The following is a 22,592-nucleotide window of genomic DNA, read 5'->3' as shown; positions in this document are numbered from 1 at the left end:
AGTAGTCCTGCATTCAAAACCAAGTTCAAAACAACAAGAATTATCTGCAGGTGGACTTGAATTATGAAGAGTATAAGTAGTCACAGTGCAGTAAAATGTCTACTGTTATATCTGATGTTTTTTGATTCATTAATTATCAATATCACTACTGCTTCATGCCGTAGATGCTTAAGACTGAGCTCATTTGAACTACTTTATATACTGTCTGTTAGTTTTATCTATAGCAAGGCATCATATTCTGCATATACGATCATCACATGTTTGCAGTGTGGCTCTCCTGTGAGAACCACAGATCTTTAAAAAGTTTCATCATCCTGTTTCCAGCTTTATGACGAAGCATTTTCCAGCTGATCCAACAGGGCTTTTAAAGATTTGATTCAGCCGAAGAAGTAGAAGTAGAGATTTGAGGCACTTGAGTATTTTCATTTTATGCAGCTTTATACTTCTTCTTCACGACATCTCAGAGGTTAATATTACGCGTTTTACTCCACTACTTTATTTGACAGCTTTAGTTACTTTTCAGAATACAGTTTTTCATCCCCTTATTGTCCAGTGAAAACCATGTATATCCAAACGTGCTGATTTTGAATGTTTGTTATAAGTTGAAGGATGAAGAGTTTCTGTATGCAGCAGTTTGCTGTGAATGTTCACAGTGTGGTATTGCACCTTTACTTGAAAAAACCACCATGGGAGGCATTAACCTCTGCTGAACAGCTCCTTGTGACATTTAATTTACCTTCATGAAGGAAAACAAGGACAAACATTATGTCCTGTACTCCCATTGTAATTTCTCTTTAGGATAATTAGAATGCAGCCTATTTGCAAAATTATTATTGCGAACACTGGACACGGGAAACTTGTATCCCTCAGCCATATATAAACTGTAACAGTGACATTCCAACTGTGAGGGATGTTTTCTATATTTCATCTTTTTTTGAAGTGCTTGCACATACAGTACTTTATGATTCTCATGAATGCATGTGTATTTTGCTGCAGAAATAGATTTCACATTGGATGCACAGTACATCTGCACTGCAGCTGCTGGAGATTCAAGATTCAAATGAGCTTCACTGTGTTGTTGTCTCCAACAGCAAAATTGCAGTTTTATTTGAGGTGCCAAGTCATTCAAAAACATAAAATAGTTTTATAAAAACAATTTGGACCTTTTTGGTTCCATTTTTCACACAAACCTCAGGAACAGCTATGTGTATAAAGGGCAAACAAACCAGTCTGCTCTCTGGTGGCCGCTGTAGTTCCCATCGTAATAAAAATAATTTTTCAATCATTGTTGGAGCAGTAAAACTTTGAATTCCAGGCAGCAGAGTCCCACTGCGCTGTGTTATGAATACAGTGTAAAGGTGAACTTTAGCCCAGAGGAAAGAGAGGAAGCCTCTCTATACACTGCAGCTCCGAGGGGGTCACCAATGTGCCGGAAACATACTTTCTGACTTCCTGCCCCCAGTGTTTACTAGTCTCAGCCTCAGACGATCCCTGCACCGCCTGATGCACAGCCCACTGATTGTTAAAGGATAAGACTGCCCTTAATTTATCTTTTTATTATTATTAACAAATCCCACAACAAGACCAAAACCAACAAAGATCTTAACCTAAAGCCTGAGGCTGAATGTCTCTGTGCCAGAGAGCTGCACTGTCATCCAAAAACCTATTAAACATAAGTGACACTCTTTCATAATGTAGTGTATTTCTCTCAGCTCGTCAAACTCAAGTCAGGGAAAACATGGAGCCAGCATGCTCAGTAACGTCTGTTCATCGTGGAAAATGAAGTAACCCCTAACAAACTACAATAACCTATCACTCTTTTATGTGTTTTTATTCATTTTTGAATAATAATGGACTTAACAGAGCTACATGTGGCTACACAGGAGAAACTTGTTGGTCATAATCTCTTCAGAGGTTTGTTGATATGTTTTCTGCAGCTCTGTAGGATCCACATGATGTCATAGTGATGTCATTAGGATTATTTCAGTCAAACTGGGAGCAGCAAAGGAACAGTGTACAAGGAAGTACACAAAAGTCATACTTGGTAAAAGTAAAGATGTCGTGTTAAAATATTACTTTGGTAAAACTGAAAGTCATCCGTATGAGTAGTACTTGAGTTAATTTATTTATCTCATTGCTGATAAAATAAAAACATTTATAACTGCTCAGCTTGGCTCTGATGCAGCGTGTCATCTAATAACTAAAGTGATTAAATACTTGTAGTAAGTTCAAAGGGAATAATGTACTTCCAGTGGAGTGGAAGTTTTAAGTAGCAGGAAGTACAAGCATCTCAAAATTATACATAAGTACAGTCCTTGAGTAACTTTACTTAGTTACACTTCATTACTGGAAACATGGACATTTGCCAGATAGACAAGGTGTGATAAGAAGACGCTTTCAAGGTGCATCATGGTAAATGATGCATTGTTGGAGTTCGACCCATGAGTGACCTAAAGTCCTGATATCTCAGCCTCTGCTGCAGTTTTGATCGCTCTTATTTTAATCTTTTTCTTCCAAATCCTGGAAGATAGTGAAATTTAACTCTCTTTAAATCCATCCTGAGTATGCTGCAATCATAAGTGTTCCTCCAGATTAATTTGAAGATTTTGGTGCAAAACCTGTTTAAAAAGTACTTTACAATGTAAATAAACTAAACTTGAAACTTTAGTCTGTAGATTGTCTTCTTGCACGTCAGTCACAGACCCCTGTGGTCAATGTTCTTGCAGCTTTTGAGCTCATTATGCTGAAATGTTGCCCCAAAATATGTTCTCATATGCTAAACAGGCTGAATTCTGACTTGCAACATCAAAGCTGTATTCTTCTAATTACATAAAATTTTTTGTGTTGTAACAACAAAATCACCATCCAAACGAACATGATCCTTCATAACACAAGATGAAAACATTTCCTATTATCTAGTTGGCAGCAAGCAGATTTGAGACACTGACGCTCTGTTTGTCCACATTTTCCTGCATATTACTGTGAAATGGAAACATTCGTAATACAAAGAGTATTTACAAAAGTAACACATTTCATTTTTCAATATTGGAATATGAATTTACCTCCACATCGCTTCCCTTGATATTAATTTGAAAATCCTCTGACAGGATGTATGGCACAGTTTCTGTCTTTGCTGTAACTTCCACACACCTACAAACACTTCCAGGTCTGTCGCATGAATAATTTGGGCACTTTAGCTTCAGTGTTTACAAACAGAGCTCTTCCTCCTGAGGGGCTTTGAATTTCCTGACAGGATGTATGTTTTCATCACTTCCTGAAAGAGGAGGGGGCCGAGGAAGGAACTGAGATCAGTGGAGGGGATGTTCATCAGTCAGAGGACACAGACACACAGAGCTGTCAGCTCACACTTCCACTTTAACACCATGACACTCGGGCAGGCAGTGCCATTGTCCCAAACAGCTGGGAGAGTTTCCCACATGAAGACAGAGCATTTATTTAAATGATGGGACATTTTATTTTGCATACAAAGGGCCCACTATCCTCCTCTTCAGCTCTGCCAAAGCAGCTGATTGATTACCAGCTTGATTTACCAGGCCTCTTTGGCAGCAGTATGTGCTAGCTTAAAGGATAAGTTCACCCAAATAGAAATTTCAGTCACTAACTAATAACACAAAACATTTTGGAGCTTCACAGCAAAACAACATTGCAGCATTCTCCTAAACAACTGAGGATCCAAACTGATTTGAAAAGACGTTATTTACATCCTCAACTCGAGGTCGAGCTCATGCACCCACTTCAGACCAAACAACAAATCGATTAACTGAGAAAATTAGTTACAGATTCACTGGCGATGAAAATAGTTAATTACAGCCCTATAACATACTTGGTTTTGACCTTTTTTTGTTTTTTAAGTTATCATATAGTCACATAGATTCTGTTATAACACTTTAACAATAATTTTGTTATGTTTTTCTCCTATATCATTACTTTGAAGGCTTGCACTTGACTGAAATACAGTCTTTTAAATGCATTGTGGAGCTCAGAATCCAAAATGGGTCATACGATGAATTTAAGGGGCTGTGAGGTGAGTACCAGAGGAGGATGCTTATCATATATATGTTATCTTATTTTTTGAAACTATGTGTTATTTTTCCAAGTGTTTTTCTTGTGTTATAGTGTTTACTTTTACCCCGCTGGCTTGGAGAGGTCATTCAAATGAAGAAATCTCTTTTATATTTAGGAGCCACTAACATTGATGTCTTCTAAAATACAAATCCCCAAACCAGCTCCTCCTGGGTGTACGAGGAAACACTCTGAGACTCTGGGCTGGTTTCAGAGGCATTAACTCTCTTTAGACTGATGATCAGTGCTGGACAAGCCTGAACACGTCTGTGGATGCTCACCATGTTCCTGGGATTCGACATGAGGAAGTGCTGAGCCACATGAGCCGGCAGCAGGTTGAACAGGATCCTCTTGTTGTCCAGCTTCACCTTCTCCATGTCGTCCCTCTCCTCCTCCGCCTGGATGAACAATCACACAACACACACACACACACACACACACACACACAGGTGGAGACGGAGAGGTGAGTCCTCACAGGGTGGTATGTAGATCCAAAGTGAGACTGATGCTCTATTGTTCAAACACAATACAGCTTCAGTGCAGCACAAAGCTCAGAGGGAGATGTAGTTGCTGTTCCTTATCACTAGAGGGAGATAATGATTTGCAAACAAGACAAGCTCACTGTCATTCTTAAAATAGAAACCAACACTCCACTGAGACTGAACAGGACTGCATGCAAACACACAAACACACAGCGCAAACACACGATATCAAACCATGTCTGCCTTAAAGGAAGTGTTTTAAATTTTAGTTTTTAAATCCAGTCAGAATATTTCAGCCAGTTTTCTATCAGAAATCAACTTGTTTCAAGAATGTATGTGATTTTTTGTGAATAGTATTTTGCTTGATTACTTAGATTGAGGTAAATATACAAATTGAAAACAATAATGAATGAATAAATGATAACATTACAAGAGAGGGAAAAAACAAGCTTCACAATTTGACAAAGTCACACTGCAAAGACTCAAAATCTTATCAAACATGTTTTGGTCAAAATATCTCATTACACCTGATATAACAACCGATCACCTGAGTATCATTTCACTGAGATATGAGGTCTTTTTTAGACATTACATCTTATTTCAAGCATCTGTATGATACTATACTAGGGATGTGATTCCTTGACAGAAAAGAGCCAACATTTTTTGTTCTTTTAAGTAAATGTGTGCCTTCTGATCTGAGAGAATTTCTGAGGTTTTCTCTCAAATTTACGACTTTTATCTCTCTAGAATACATGAGTTTTATTCATAAATTTACGCCTTCATCTCTGAGTATTTTCTCGAAATATTATCACACTGCCCTGGTTGTCTATTTTTTTCTACTGACAGTGGCCCTAATACACTGTCAAATATCTGTGAGTACACATATAAAAATAATAATCTACACATATGTGATACTTTACTAGTGGACCAGATGGTTTTAACAGGGACTGTGACTGTGACAAAGTGACTGTCGTTAATGACAAAGAAAAGGTGCAAATCCTCAGTAATGGATTGTTCAACTAATTGTTGGAGCTCTACACTGATACTGATGTTTCAGATGTGTGTGTCTGTATTTTAAAACAAAAAAGAAACATTAGCTGCAGCACAGTAAAGATAACCAATACTTGATTTTAGGAGATATTTGAAACAAGTCAATCTGCATTAGAAACAGGTTAAAACAGTCTAACTGCATTGGCATTAAAACAATTACAGACACTTTGAGCTGTGCAAAAGAAGGAGCTGAGGATCTAATCACCAACCAACTACAATTAATATCCAACCTGCTCTACAATCTGAGCTTCTTCCATCCTTTAAATATTACCTTTTGACTCAGTTAACGATAACACGCCATTATAAGATTTCTTGCAGTGCACAAGAGCACTGGATTAACAGATACAAAGCTCTGTGCATGTATGAGCAGTCACAGGTGTTACATTTACAAACAGACGTACCTGAGTTGCCCACAGGTAGTCGAGCCTCAGCTTCAGGTCCAGCTGTCGAGAGTGAAGAGCCAGAGCTCCAGAAAACAATAAGACCGCTAACACAGGATCATACCCCTGAGTGTGGAGAAACCCTCCTCTGAAAGACACAAACAACAATGGGTTATTGGTTCCTTATATTTATGTTTATATATATATATATACAGTATATATATACTTTGTTATGACAGCAAATACAAACAAAATCCCTCACAGGCAAATATGACAGAGAGAAACATGAATTAAACCATACTGGACCACAAACACACGTTTTCCCTTATTCAACAGAACATCACATGCAGCCCGGCCTCACCCCACAGCTTGGCGATAGCCGCTGGTCTCCATGACAACGGTGTAGGTGACAGAGAGGAGGAGGAGCAGGAGGATCTTGGGGAGCGAGGATACTCGGAGGTAGGGCACAAGAGTGAGGGTGCCAGCCACGCAGGACAGCAGGGCGTACGCCATGTTGGGACAAGCTCTGCCCACTCCTGTGCTGTTGTCGTCTGCAGGGACGTCCTCCAGTGAGTCGTTGGAGTTTGTCCCAACTCGCCCCCAAGGAACACATCCCACCTGGGGGAAGTGGGTCAACATAAAGCAACCACTCACCATTAATATGAGTGAGCTTTATCAGCTGGACACCATCTGTGATGATGTAATACAGATATAAGATGTCCGGTTCTGCTGGAAAGGTTTCATGGCGATTAATTACAAGCTAAACTAAGATGGTAAACACTGTCAACATGACGCCTACACATCAAAACGTTAGCAGTCATTGTGCGCATATTAGCATGCTGATGTTTGCAGTTAGCTCAAAGCAGCACTGAGCCTCAGTGGCCTGACAGAGGTGGGGGCACGGCTGCAGACTCTCAGTCTTGTTTCTATATATTTTTTTAGGGGTTTTTCACAAAACAAGTTGTTTTAAAGGAACCTCTTCAGGTTCTGCTTCCTCTTTGACATTTGTTTGTAGACTTGATTAATTAAAACACACAGACAGTAGACTGTAACCAGCAGTACATCCCTTCACTAAATCCCTGCTTTGCTTTGTTGTTGGTTATTTTATACTTACAGTAGTCACACACACACACACACACACACACACACACACACACACACACACACACACACACACACACACACACACACAAACACACATCAGAGCCTGACTGGGTTCTGGAGCTGATGCTGACATTAACCAATTTGCATTAAAAATGTTTTAATGAGTATTTTACACTTGAACAATAAATGTTTTATTCTTCTGAGACTCTGCAGCACCATCTGCTCAGCTGTGAGTCGTTACTCTGCCAACTAATGTACTGCAGAGATGTGCGAACAATGAAGTCTGCTGGATGAACAGCAAAATGTGTTTTTTAATGCATTTTGTATTAATTTGTTTTATTATCATTATTTTTATCCATCCAGCATTATAGATCCAGCTGTGTTGCCCTGTGGCCTTGGGCTTAGGGGAAGGACCATCTCTCTCTCTTTCTTTTGTCCTTTGTTCACGATGTTTTTATCTGTTTGAGCCTTTTCATTTTTTTAAATTTTTTTTTAATGCCAAACACTTTAAATCAATTTTGTATGATATTGTGCTTAACAAATAATCTTGATCTTAAACCACAATAATTATAAAAATATATAAAACGAGTGGTTGGGATCTTACCGACACACTTACCACACAGGCCTGGGTCACAGAGTAGGTGAGCAGAACGAGAAAGATACAGAGCACCGTTCGGATCTGGATGGTGAGGCAGCCTGGTTGGCACTAAAACCAGGGGAGAGAGGAGGCGAACCAGTCAGTAAATTAAGCACCTGTTTATCTACCTCAATAGCATTTTAGACACATCATTAGCCAGGAGTGGAAATGGAATGAGTGCATTTTGTGACGTGGCTCATTATGCGCAGGCCCATTAGAGGAGACGCTAAAGGATATGATGACAGCTCAGTGTAGCATGACTCCACAGTGTCATAGAGGGTGTGAACGTGATGTCAAAGCCAATACAAGTTGTCACGGTCACACCAAACTCTGTAACAAGTCTCTGGCAATCAGCATCTGGAGTCGCACATTTACAGAGAGAGAAGTCAAAACTCCTGCACACCGCTGGTCACTTACACTCCTCAGACCTTCATCAGATACAGTTTGTATAAGCAAACAGCGCTGGGACCATATGCAGAAAATACAGCCCATAAGAGTTTATGATCCAACGCAGCTGACTTTCTCATAATAGTTATTTAAAACTGTGCTAAAATAATATAGCTGTGTTTCAATGCACTGTTAAACCAAGCTTTGTTTCCAGATGAATTTTAAAGGAATTTCAAGAAAATTGGCAAAACAAATGGGAAATAAATGCTTGTTTCCCTCCACTGCTGTTATGCAATTATTAGGAGTTGGTCATCGAGATAAACAGAATATTCCAGTTGGAAAAACATTATAGGATTGCAGAGGAAGCGCCTGATGAACCTCAAACCACTGAAAACAATGTAGAAAACACAGTTGTTTCATGTATTAATGAGAGGAACGGTTCATCAGATGTGTGTAGAGCAACAAGGAGACATCTGCCGCTATTTTCCGTCTCTTCAGCAGAAAAGAAGCTTCAGTCAGAGCAGAACAGCTGATCAGTCCTGGGAGTTGAATGTTTGCTGTCAGAACCGATTCAGAAAAGGTTCCCATCTTGCCATTAAGTGCATTAACTCTTTTTCCAGGAAGAAAACAAACACCAAGAGCGAGCATTAAAAATGTTCTGCGAAATTATGGACTTTTTTTTTATTTTACCGTTTCCATTGACCTTCTCCATGTGATGCTACCTGAGCTACAGTCTCAGAGAGAAGTTTTTACAGTCTACTAAAGGTTAAGAGAACAGAAGTAATGTAATGTGTAATAAACGGTGTACTCTACTCTAATGTTAACTAAATGTGACTGATTTGTTTACAAAGCATTTGAACATGAGCAATTTTGGATGCAATATTTTGCTACGTGAAGTCTTTGGGATTTTGATCAGACTGACAATTCATGCTTTAAAATGTGACAAAGCCTCTACATGTTTCCAAGGCTCTGTTTGGTGCCAAAGTGATAATAACTAACCATGTAAAGATGTAATATGTAACCTCTCCACATTTAAATCTATAACAACGAGACGTGTGTTATGTATGTTGTTGAGTTGTGTACTCAGATTATCCCAAATGTTTCCAACAATATTCAAAGCTAAAAAAATCCTAATTGTACTCAAGCTGATGGTGTGTTTAATTAGTTCACCTGTTGAGCCAACTCAGATTGATCTTTTTTTTTTGCTTTAATTGAGAAACTCCCAGCAGTAGAAAATATCATATCATTTATCCAGCAACAGTGCCAAACATTCCCTGTTTCCAGCACCTCAAATGTGAGGATCTGTCATTTTGAAGCTGTAACACCATAAGTAATAATAACAATTACTGATAGTCAAAGCTCCAGGGTAATGTTGTCTATTTATTTATGTGTGAAAATACTGGCAACGTTTCAACAACCACTACTAACGCACAGATTATTGTGTACCCATGGCATCTTTGTTGTCAATACATGAATTGGTTTTCTTTCCAGTATCACAGCTCTAACTGTTCAGAGAGCAGCCACCTGATGCCCTGTTTTGCCACTCAGCTGTGTCGTAGAGGCTCGTATCAAGAGAAGAAGTGGCATCAGTGCAGACCCTCTGGACTGAGGAGTGAGGTTTGTGAGCAGAACAGTGCAGGAGGAGGTCTGTGAGTCCTACCTGAACACTGGTGAGATGCAGGTACATGACACAGGCCACGTGGAAACACACACACAGCACCAGCAGCAGCAGCACCAGCATCCCCCTGAGAGAGCAGAGCAGAGCAGAGACCAGAGTGAGAAGGGCTTCCCCTGGTTTTCCACTGACTGCAGTGAAAACACCTTCTCTTTAATGGTCTCACTACACCACAGCAAGATCGATCCAATTACACTACACGAATGGATAAGCTGCAAATGTGGAGGAGTGTGTGGTGAGCGTGTGGTGAGTGTGTGGTGAGTGTGTGAGTGTACGTACTGTGGGATCATGAGCAAATAGATAAGGCCAAACAGAGCAGCGAGGATCAGAGAGAGAACCACGGCACTGATGAAATGGTCGTCATACACCTGGTGATACTGAGGAAAACGGAAAAAAAACAGAGGGAGAATGTCAACATAAGAGGAATTCATCCATCCATCCTGCTGATGTTTATTTGGATCTAGGAAGGCGACAGTGGTATGTCCTTTTCTGAGGGGGAATCCTTACCTCACACAAGAGCACAGGTGGGACATTGTGTAAAACCATATATCTTAATGTCGATGCTTCTTATGCTCCTTCTCAGGTTCATGCATTTATTTTGTATGTTTACTACAAGATGTTCACACGCTCCTGTCCTTCAAAAACACTGTCCACTGCTGCAGCACCTCTATTCACACTCTTCCTGAATGCTCTGTTTTAGTCTCTTCAAGCCCCGCCTCCCAGAAAGCCCCGTCTCCTCTGATTGGCCCGCTGCCACAGGCCTGAAACGATTTCTATGAAACTAGATCTATTTTATGGCCGGCTCTGCCTAAACTACGTACAAGGTGATGGAGTTTCCAGATTCGGTAGCTTTGTTGCTAAAGTAAGCGCTAATTGCGCTAACATAACTGCTGTACAGTAGTTACTGTAGCTCAGTTAGCTGTGCAAGTAGGCTAGCAGTCCTACTTGCTGACTCAGCCCCGAGGCTTCTCCAGCGTGCACGGGACGCCCGAGCTGCCACAATATCTCACAAGCAACAAGTCGAGCCAACAGACCCACCACCCGACCACTGGCTGACCTCCCAGGGGCAGTGTGTAGAGGTCACAATCTACATTTCTGGAACAACAGTTGAACTCTACAAGCATCTTATGAGAGAAATATTTTTACTGCAGCTGTGTGGGAGTTAATAAACACTTTGTACTAATTTGTGTCATCAGTTTTCTGCTGGGGGTGATTTCCTGACTCCTAAAATACGTTAAAATGAGAAACAATTAACTAGTTTTCACTGTGTACAGGGTTTGGGTGTCTAGATTGCACACAGACAAAGACACAGACACTGATACTGACACACACACACACACACACACACAAATACACGCACACACACACAGTCCCTGTTCCTTTATGGCTCTGCCCACGCACACATAGGAAACAGATATCACGTGTGGTGCTCAGACGTTCCCAAATCATTATCTGCACCCCCTCCTGAGAGAGGGTGGGTGGATTCTTCATCCACACACACACACACACACACACACACACACATACAGACATCTTAGACAACAGGCGTAGGAGAGAGGGAGAGAGGGGAGAGAGATTAGAGACTGTGTAGGGTGTGTGTGAGAGACAGGGGGAGTGCAGTCACGAAGCATGTTACTTTGTGTGTAATGAGGAAAGTATATATTTGTTACATTTTGCAGCCTTTTGTAAATAGAAACAAGTTCCTCTGCAGATGTTCAGTGTGTGTGTGTGTGTGAGTGTGTGTGTCCTCACTCTGCGCTCTCTGTCTCTGCTCCTGTAGAACAGGGTGATGAAGTTGAGGTCTGTTGTTTCCGACTCGGTCTGCCGCGCTTCGATGAGTCGCCCGATGTAGCGATTGACTCGTGTTCCCGGCGAATGCTGCACAGCAGTGGCTGAGAAGGACGTCCGACTCCTCAGCTTCTCCGACGCAGTCCGCAGGGCTCTCCGCTGTCAGACACCAAACAGACAACACAATCAGCCTCCGTCTGAGGATGAAAAGGCTACAGCCACGCCGGCCTGCCCCTGTGAGGCTGCGGCGCTTGTTATATACCACAACACAAAAAGTTTTCTGACACAGAGAACTTTACACCTCATTACCACTGGTGAGGTAGAAAGATGTAAAGTTTGGCTGAGGGTTGTTTGCTCAATTGCTGCTTTGCTCAGATAGACTTTTAAAATCACTTATTCACAAATCTTCAGGCAGAGCAGCTGGTGCACAGCGCATACATGTCCCTTAAATGTGTGGGATGCCTATATACAGAAACACCAAAAGCATCCTGTTTCTTCACTGAAGACACTTTCACATGTCATTGTAAGAAAAAAAAATAAAATTAATTAATGATGGCTAATTACTGCCTACAGTACTCTAGCACTCAGTAGAGTGCATACCTCCTCCAAGGCCTAACAGGTCCCTGTTATCCATGTCAAATTGTACCCTGATGTTCTTCATCAGGATCCATGCATTATTCCCTGAGACATGAATGAAGATGTGTCAGAATGTTACAGAAAGTGATCAACTTCCTGAATCTGTCCCATCATCCAAGTCTACACCAAAAGTTAATGGAGTCTATTCTGTAGACTCCATTACAAGAACAACTGGATGGAAATCCATCCAGTTGTTCTTGTGTAATCCTGTTGACAGACCGACCAACCAACCAACCAACCAACCAACCAACGGACACAAGTGAAACATAACCTCTTCAAAAGATAAAGCCAAATAAATGTGACAAAAACAACCCAAATTGTGAAGCAAGTATAAGTAAAGTCAAGTTAAATTCTAAATTTCTGATGAAACCTTTTGGTGGGAAGATCTATGAAGCCACAACACCTAATGAGATTTTCTAATTAGACTTGATAGTGGATGGGCAGCCAGTGCAACGAGGAAAAGATGTGTGTATGTTGTCTTCTCCTACGTCTGCACTGTTTTGTCTCAAGTCTGGGAGATTCCATAAAAATGTAAATTGCTGTAATTAATCTAAGATATTAGTGCATGGACGACTTTTTCTCGGTTGGAAGGGGATACAAAGGTCCTAACTGTAGTTATTATGTTTTAGCAGCCATTAAAGACATCTCAGATTCAGACTCTTGACTTTATTGTTATGTATTGACCTTTTTTCCAACGCTGACATTGCAAAGGTGCAAAGGTGTAATTAGTAACAGTAACAGTGGTTCTGTTCAATATAAATGTCCAGGTAAGCCAGTTAGTCAGGATGCACATGAAAAAGGAACAGAGTAACCTAAACTAGAATCTAGTCATTGTTCATAACCTTATTTTTAAGAACAGACAGCATGTTGAGATGGGTACAGTGACCGCAAGGACAACCAAAGCTTGCAAACCATGCTATCATCAAAATTTTCCAACCCTGCCAATGTTAGTTTTGCTCCCTCTCACCACAGTATGTGAATATTTTTCACTTCCTTATTCTGACCAAAAATAAGCTTTACTTTGTCAGCCTGAGGTGTTTTAGCCTGAGCTGACTGCTTAAACATTAGCAAGTCAGCATGCTTACAGTTGGCATATGGGTGCTGAGATGCTGACTTTTAGCATGTGACATTTATCATTTCAGTATGTAACATTAGCATGTTGTGATGATAACATTAGCATGTACACTCATAGTCATCGCAGTGTAACAGGTAAGTTAGCAAATTAGTAAGTTAGTACAAAAATAGGCTAACTAGTGTTTTGTTAGTAATGTTTATCATTGTTAGCTTGTTACAATAGCGTGAAACTTAAACATGGGCAGTAAGAATGTAGCTTAACAATAAGACATGCTATATGATAACATTTTTAGAGTTAGCATTAGCAGTGTCAGCAAAAGCTCAAAGGAATAAGTAATCTTAGAGCGATGTCATTAATTTTAAGTGGGCATTTTTACTGTTGTTGGTGAAGTGAACTGATGTCTAAGTTAGAAATTTCTTTCTGATTATTTGAAGTCCCTAACATCTTGCTAGCTGCTCGGTTAACTAATTTAACACTGCCAAAACATACTGAAGTTTGCGGCAGCAGTTAATCAAAAAATAAGACAGTAATTACTTTTCGGGTTGTTTTGAGTTTGTGTAGGTCCTTTGGGTGCATCCTGGAGAGATGCTTTTCATGAAGCTAATGCTAGCATTATTACAATATGTATGGTCCTTCTCACAACAGTTTGTGAGAATTTTTCACTTTTGCTTATTCTGACCACATCTTGTTTTTAAATAAGCTGTATCGCAGGCGTTTTTAAGCCCAGCTGAATGCTAAAACATTAGCAAGTCAGCATGCCCGCAGTTAGCATATTTTGGATGTTAAGATGACTTTTAGCATGTACATGTAACATCATTCCAGCACATTAGCATGCTGTGATGCTAACATTAGCATGTACACTAGTTAATGTTCATAGATAAAACTAAAGTAAGTACTTTTCAGCAAGTAATGTTTAACATTGATAGCTTGTCGCCGTGCTAGGATTAGCCCATTACTTTAACATGGGCAAGCTAGAATGTTACATACATGGTATATGCTATATACCTTGTTTTAGGGTAACCTTAGTCACCACATAGATTGAGTTTGTTACCTCGCCAAGGAGGTTATATTTTCAGTGCCGGTTGTTTGTCAGCAGGATTATGGATTCGGCCCGATTTTTATGAAACTTTGTGGAAGTCATCAGGTTTGCAAACAACGAATGGGACCGTTTCAGGGCTAATTTATTTTCTCTGTTAGTGAGCTAGCAAAAATACACCTGCAGCCGCTTATTGCCATCGGTGTCACCAAAGAGAATAAAAAGGAAATCTTTGAGATTACCACATTAAAATGAAACTACAGCTAAATCTCAAAGAAATTAGTAATTTTTGAGATTTCTATCTAATGATTTCAGAAGTTTCAGAAAGCGGTTAATCAGAAAGTTAGACACAGGCAGATTACACTGTGTTGTGCGTGTTGTGTGTTTTACAGTAGACTAATTGCATTTTTTTTTTTTTTTCATTGTTTAGAGTGTAGGTCCTTTGTGTGCATCTGTGGGAGATGCTAAGCTATTCATCAAGCGTCATGATGCCACAAACTAGTAAAATCAGGCCAAAGTTTAAAATAAACAGAATTATCACTGCAACAAACTAAAATTAGATTTTTTCCAAAAACGTCATCCTTTCACAATAAAAGTATAAATCATCTTTTGTATGGTATGGCGTGTTATTATAGGCTGATTCATAGTTTAAGTCTGAACTGTCTAATTAGAAGGAGTGAGTCAGTTCTCTGTCATTTTGGTATTTGACAGCCAGCAGACTGCATCAAACTCTTCACATTTACACCTGCTTCTACAAAAGAAAAAAAACAGTCACTCTCACTTAATCATTCAGTCTAACTGGAGATGACACACACATCTTTCTTAACGAGCATTTTAAAAGCAATCTAGGTGTTTCTCGTCAAAATGCCCATGGATTTCTGACTGTTGAGTCTCAATAAAATGAATTACAATCTCCAAATAAATCCACAACCCTGCCAGGATTTGTACAGACTATTTAAGGACAAAGGATTTTGGAAGTGATTGCAGAAATTTAAGCTCTTATCCAGCAGCTTTCTGATTACATTTCCCCAAACATATTGTGCGTCACACTGTTCTGCCTCCCATTGTTTATTTTGACCGACACTCTCTGCATCATACCTGTACTCAGCAGAGACTGGCAGCTCTGACTATTATAATTTGCAGTGTCATAATTCCATTATAAAATTCCACTGTGTCACAATGCTGGGATTTTGGCTACTTGGATAATCATGCAACAATGTAGCTAATGCTATTAGAGGAGATGATACCAGGCTGTGGGTGATTACCAGCAGTCATAATGCAACCTCATCAGAATCATGAAGTACTAATGCCTGGCCGGGCTCACACAGTCGGCGGATTACAGCTAGCAGGCTATTTCTGACGCCATGACACCAATCGTCAACCTCCAAACACCAGCAGCCCGACCTCGGGACACACTGGCGGCACTGTGACTGCGCTGCTGCGTCATAGTGGTTTGAAAGCAAATACACCCACAAACATAACAATAACACATGAATGAGCTCAAATTTATGTTGCAAACACACACACATCATTGTACAGTATCTGTTCGCCCACACAACATCACAAGTTGCTCATAATATCCATTCCACTGGCTTACTTTTCAACAAGTAGTTGTAATGCGGTGTACTGTAGTACTTATGATGAAATCTAGAAATCCAGATTACAGTGTTACAGTGTGTGTGTGTGTGTGTGTGTGTGTGTGTGTGTGTGTGTGTGCGTGTGGCAGATTAGGAATCCGAGCAGGATTTCACTCCATTACAAACGGGCATACAGACCCATTAAAAGGATTTCTCTCACTACATAAACCAGCAATATTCATACCTATTCTGTAGAGTACGCAGGGCCGCACTGAGCCATTACTTCATTGTCGATTAATCTATTGATTATTTTCTCAATTAATCTGGTCAATAAAATGTCGAGAAATGGTGAAAAATGTGGGTCAGTGTTTCCCCAAATGTCTTGTTTTGTCCACAACCTAAAGATATTTCTTTCACCGTCATAGAGGAGGAATGAAACCAGAAATATTCATATTTAAGAAGCTGGAATCAGACAATTTGGACTTTTTTAAAAAATATCACCAAAACCGATTAATCGCTGATCAAAATAGCTGCCCGATGAATTTAATAGTTGACAACATCTACACACATGCACGCAAAGCTGTAAGAACTGATCAGTCTGACACACTTCTACATACCTTGTCGTCATCCTCGCAGGTCATGACGTTGGAGAAGGGGATCTCGGCCTTGAACATCTTCCTACAGTGCATCAGCTGCACCAGCAGGTAGCACACTGTCTTAAACTTCATCCTTTTGGCTGGTTTGATGTCTGATAGAATAAGACCTGGAAAGATCTGGAAATGAGAGCAAAGAAAATGAGATGAACGAAACAAAAAGACAGAACTAGAGGCTAGTAAGACATACATTTCACATTTTCTCCCCCTAATAATTATCTCCTTACACACTTTATGTGTAACAGATCAATCTTCTCAGCCTCACAGCCTCATAAGCAGTTCTTCATTCAAGGCTAAAAACGGCAACCAGGCAGTGTTTTGTGTGACAGAGCCTCCCACACATTCAGAGTGTGTGCACTTTCTTTTTGAACTAGAAAAATAAATAAATCATCCGATCTATATTTGTAGAAACTGGTGTCAGGCTCTTTTCCAGCTCGCATTCTTCAGGGAAATAAAGTAAATGTGAGCATGTCTTCATACAGGTTAGCATGTTAGCACGTTAGCATGCATGCATGCATTGTATGTATGTTCAGCGTGTTGTAACTAAGTTTACATACTAACATTAATAGGTTAATTAACGTGTTAATTTAAGGCTTTATAACATACACAATAATACAAGCTACAAATCAGACTATTAGACATCGAAGGTCTTAGTTTAGTCACCATACAGTACCTAAAGCTAGGAGGTTAAAAACATGATGTACAGTATGTAGCATTTAGCATCACAAGCTAATGTTTTGTACGTCCCTGAAGTTTAACATGACCTACGACCATGAGCATTCCATATAGTGATTGAAGTTTTTATAACATACACATACAAAAACTGTCCTAAGGGTATTACAACCAACAAAGCAGACTAAATGAAACTTAAAGATATAAAAAATAGGTTTGTTCAAGCTAGCAAGAAAATGTATATTTAATGTAATCATGTCATCAAACAGTAGCTACAGTTAGCATGTTAGCATGCATGCCAGCAGCTCCAGGAGGTTAAAAACCTGATGTTTGCCATGTAGCATTTAGCATTTGACAAGTGAATGTAAACATATTAACATTAACACTTCATAATAAATGAGTTATATAAGATCATAAAATGTATATAACAAGTCAAAATACACTGAAAACATTCAGGCTACAAAATACAAATCAGTTAGTACAAGTATTGTACAATTTACAATTTTTATGGAGTTGAATGAGATTAATTTCCACTTCCTGAAGTCTTGCAGACATGTATAATAGATGCCATGTTAAAACTTCAAAACTGCTACGAAAATTAAACTTTAAAACTCATCATTTCCTCAAACTCATTTTCATTTTGGCATTTCCTTTTTACCTACAGTACAATCGTATTATCCGTTATTACTCTGGAAACTAAAACCCAAACAATCCAAACAATCCTAACAATAAACGTGAGAAACATTTGCATTATCCAGTCAAGGATGAGAGGAAAAGGATGACACCACATCCCTTTAAAGGACACCGGAGAATTGTCACAATTGTCCTATTCATGGAAAAACGGTAGGCTTGAGTGGGTGTTTTACAGTAAACTGTGAGTGTGCAACATTAGAAAACCTGGATGTGTCAAGTGTTTGTTTGTTTGTGTGTGTGCGTGCGCATGTGTGTGTGCGTGTGTGTGTGTGTGTTTGCGTGTTCACACAGATACTGTGCGCGAGGTTTTAGCTGCAGATTTAAAATGCTACGGCACACACTCAGCTCTGGTGCACATGTGCAGTTGGTGTGAGATAGTGATGCTAGCCATGTGTACGCCAGCTTAACACATGGCTGCCTCTATCTCCACAGCAGTGGATTAACTATTGTAACGCTGACAGATGTGTCACCTATCGAGTGGTACACTGGCGAGAGGAAGAGAGAAAATGCAGAAGAGGGATGATTCTGAGGTACCTTGCGTCTGTGTGATGGCACAATGAAATATGTCTCTATGTGATGTTTCTGGAGGAAGGCATGTCTCTCATGGCCAAAGCCCGGTTCCACCTCGTAGTCTCCATTCAGACACTCCAGGGTGGTCCTTGTGATGTGCACCTTGCTGCGAGCACAAGCAGAGCAGAGGACGCAAGGCAGTTAGAGATAAAAGTCTGGCGTTAAGGTCTCAAATCATTATCCCTTCATTATTTTTATCGGCCTAATAGCCCCCTCGGCTTCTTAAAATTCTTCCCAGCAAAGAAATTTTCATCCTAACGTCTCATTTAGTCTGGTAACGACTCCTACAATCTTAATACTTCACTTGAAACAAGACCAAATTGAGCCAAGGAGGTGACCTCATTTCACTGCTTTTTAAATTCTAATCAGCTTGTGACTGTGTTTGAGTTTCTCTGAATGAAGTGACATTAAATCACACAAGTGTTCTGTCCCTGCTGTTACTGTCCTTGTTTAGAAATTCAATGAGACTGGATCAAAGCGAAATCATTTAATCCCACCAACTTTTTAATACAGAATATGACATGAGGTGACTGTTTAATGGATGACATTATATTTCATGTTTTTACTTGTATTAATAAATTGCATGAAAAGACCAAAACCAACTGAATGAACTGATGATACACCCTGTGCAGCCAAGGTGTCATATCTCTGTGCCTTTAAACTTCAGTGTTGTCCAAAAACTTTGAATTAGAAACACAGATAAATCCTGTCTCACTGCATTTGGATAACATATTCCTTCATTAGCAGGTGGTCAGTATTGTTTATTCTGAAACAACTGAGGTGGACACTACAGTATCAAGTTGTGTCCACATCACTGGTTATACTCAGGGATACTGCTCTGTTGTGACAAAGCTCTGATGGTGTGTTTTGCTTTTGTTGATTAGAGATGTGTTAAGAAACTAACAATATCTCAGTCAGATTAGTGTGACGAAGCACAAAGGTTCAATTTAAATGGAACTTTTTTGTTCTGGTGGCCCCTGTGGAAAAACTGAACACCACTGCCTCCTGTCGTAAAGATCTGGATTTGAAGAGTGAGAGAAAAGTGAAAGAAATGGGCAACATATTTGTATTAGTGTTTTTTTCCTTTTTAAACACAGCTGTTAGGTAATGTATCTATTTGTAGCTATGTGAGATAAATAACTATAAAATGACGATGGCAAAGTTACCGTTCATACACCTAGGTAACATGTAATCTTACAGTTAACATATTTGTTTACTTGGGAAAATACATTTTGTTGAGCTAAAGTTATTCCCTCGTAATCTTAAGTCTTCACAATGATTAGCCAACAGGGACATACTGTACAGTATAGCTTGATAGCAAGGCCAACATAAAATGTTATGTTATAAGCCAGTTGCTCTGCTGCCATTTGAAAATAAAGAAGTATCCACTGCCATCCCACCAGACTACAGAGCAGCTTCTGTTATTGGGCTGTGAGACTCTTTGATTGACGGTTATAGAAACGGCAAATGTTCTTGCTGATGTGATGGACATGTGTGACCTGGAGTATTCAGTGGAATAACAAGGCTAAGAAGAATAAACTAGGCTGACATATCGGCCAGTATTATTATCAGCATATACTGTATGTCAGCCAGTAACTAACAAGAAACTGCACTGCAGAAATCTCACTTTCTTTAACATTGCAATATATGATGTTTTTCAACATTTTCATTAATATCTCAGGAAATAAGGCATGGATCTTGATGAAGAAAATCAAGCATATTTAGGTGCCCGGTATCTTGATTGGATTAAAAGGGGGCTGCTGGGCCTTGATCGAGGTATGCACTCTACTGATTGGCATTCTAGTTTTCAACTGTAAAATATTTTGGTCGAAATTCTTTTAAGCAAAAGTTTTCTTTTCTTTCAAGTTTGTCTTCAAACAACTGTCAGGTCACGATGTGAGTGCTGAAACAGTTTGCTTGCTGTAATCATCAAAATGTCACTTCTTAATGCTCCTCCAATATGAGAGATGAGACAAAATTCTCATTCTGCACAAAAAAATATTCTAAAACTGCTCTGAGGCTCCAGACATCTAATATCTGATACACTGTTATTGGATTTTGGTAACTCAATTGACACAGTGTCCACCAGGCTCTGAACAGTTGCAATGTTTATAATAATAGAAGAAATATTGTGTATGTCATGCAAATGCAAAGTTATTGCTCCTCTATGTGATTTTCTTACATTACATCCTGACTTCTATCTCTCATGATTACGTCAAAAGATTTCAGGTACACAAAATGTCATGATGGGAAAACTCATGATTATGATATATGTACTTCATCTCAACTGTTATAATTAAAGGATGTGTATGTCTACAATTATCCATATCTGTAATTATGAGTTACAGATCTCATAACTGTTCAATTGAGATCTTGTAATTATGAGACCTTTCATGTAATAGAGATTTATGTCATAATACAATTTCAGGACAACACTTGTTGTATGTCTTTTTAGTAGATGTCATCCTTTGTGGTGGACGTCTACGCAAAATATGCAGAAAGGAGTTACGACTGTGATTGGATGCACACATTAATAGGCTGTATTCTATCTCTGTTGCTGGGATACTGTGTGTCTGATTGTGTGTGTGTGTGTGTGTGTGTGTGATTGTACTGTGACCGCTCAGAGTCCAGCTTCAGTCGGTGTTACAGTCAGCACTGACCCCGGCAGCCCTCCGGCCTCCATCACATTGGCCAGTGTGACATCGTTTGACCAGACGTCATACTGCCATTTCCTGAGGCCCAGCACGCCACACAGCACCCGTCCTGTGTGCAGACCGACACGCATGTTCAGATCCACCTCTGTCGCCTCCACCACTGACCTGCAGGGGGGATGAAAAGGGGTAGCAGGTTAATCTCTAAAACTGTAGAAACAAAACCACTAAAATGTAACCGCACCACAGAGACGTAATCTCGAAGAAAACGGTTTACAGATTTGAGCTAAATTTGGTGGACATTTAGGCAATGGATCAAAGAATAAGTCGTAGTTTAAAGGCCAACTCCATCTCGTAGATGTGTAAGAAGAATGACATCTAGTCATGTGCCAAAAGAGTTTGACTTCTCAGGTATAAAATGACGTGGATGTTCAGCATAGTTTTTGCATCGTGGGACCTGAGATAGCTAACTTCAAGTTAAGCCCTCCGCTAACTTTACGTAATGTTGTGGTTGTTCTCGACTTTCCAAATGTTTTCAAATCAAATGGAGCAATTTCTGATAGTGAAACGAGCCATGTTGTGGGGGATGTAATGTTCAAAAAAGTTTTCAGAATGGAAAACAGGGAAAATAGCATTTTGTTGCTATAATATGTACTGTATACTTTGGCCAAAATTTGTATGTTCGGATTTTAATACATAAAGAATAGTGCAGGGAAGCTACAGACTGGTACCATATGCAAGGCTCCTGGTCTGTCAGTGCTTTGGTCCTGACACCTCAACAACTGTTGGATGGATAGGCATGGTCCCCAGAGGATGACTCTGTCACCATTGTCAGGTTAAAGTTTGAATTTGTTCAATACTTTCTTTGTTTAAAATAATGAAATTCTCCTTAGCATGCTTACATTAGCAAAAGGCATTAAATGTAAGGTACAGTTAAGGCTAACACACTAAACTAAGACAGTGAACATGCTAAACATCCGCGTGTTAGCATCGCCATTGTGAGCTTGTTAGCATGCTAATGTTAGCATTTATCTCAAAGCACAAAGATGCCTATGAACAGCTGCTAGCATGGCAGTAGACTTCTCGCAATGGTGGTGTTTTTCTTAGGATCTAACTAACTTACTTGAGTTTAGAAATTCTGAGCTGTCATCCAACAATTTGTTTATCACTGTGTCTTAATGCTGAACTGGATCCAAAATCATTTTAAAATGTTCTAAACAATTTGCTTCAGTGCCTTAAGGTGGAGAGATGCACTCTCTAAATAGTTTCTGATTTCAATTTATTCTTCAAAAACTTGTCAAACTCTTGTAGGAGACGACGTTTGGACCAAAACAAAAAAATCCATCCTTAAGATGAGGATACTCTGGAGTGTGTCCATGCCTGCGTCTATGTTAACTTGTATGTATATTTATGCATGTGCAGGTACAGTATGTATGCACACCA

At 39.7% G+C, this 22,592-nt stretch overlaps 1 protein-coding gene across 2 annotated transcripts in view; it reads right to left on the bottom strand.

Moving 5' to 3' along the window:
- Positions 1-22,592, bottom strand: part of adcy1a (adenylate cyclase 1a) — a 50,136-nt gene that overhangs the window by 9,172 nt on the left and 18,372 nt on the right. The window contains exons 6-15 of one of the 2 annotated variants that reach the window (XM_084355813.1): positions 21,159-21,317; positions 18,463-18,604; positions 16,528-16,683; positions 11,551-11,745; positions 10,078-10,175; positions 9,784-9,868; positions 7,704-7,805; positions 6,357-6,613; positions 6,017-6,143; positions 4,365-4,481 (exon numbers count right to left, since the gene is read on the bottom strand). In XM_084355813.1, the coding sequence (XP_084211939.1) occupies positions 4,365-4,481; positions 6,017-6,143; positions 6,357-6,613; positions 7,704-7,805; positions 9,784-9,868; positions 10,078-10,175; positions 11,551-11,745; positions 16,528-16,683; positions 18,463-18,604; positions 21,159-21,317 (1,438 nt within the window). The remainder of the gene's footprint in view (positions 1-4,364; positions 4,482-6,016; positions 6,144-6,356; positions 6,614-7,703; positions 7,806-9,783; positions 9,869-10,077; positions 10,176-11,550; positions 11,746-16,527; positions 16,684-18,462; positions 18,605-21,158; positions 21,318-22,592) is intronic. The other variant, XM_084355814.1, reaches the window with a different exon arrangement.

This window comes from Pagrus pagrus, assembly GCF_965226575.1.
Source record: "Pagrus pagrus genome assembly, chromosome: 6".
Classification (NCBI taxonomy): domain Eukaryota; kingdom Metazoa; phylum Chordata; class Actinopteri; order Spariformes; family Sparidae; genus Pagrus; species Pagrus pagrus.
Note: the sequence above shows the minus strand (reverse complement) of the source record. Positions and strands in the feature narration are given on the sequence as shown.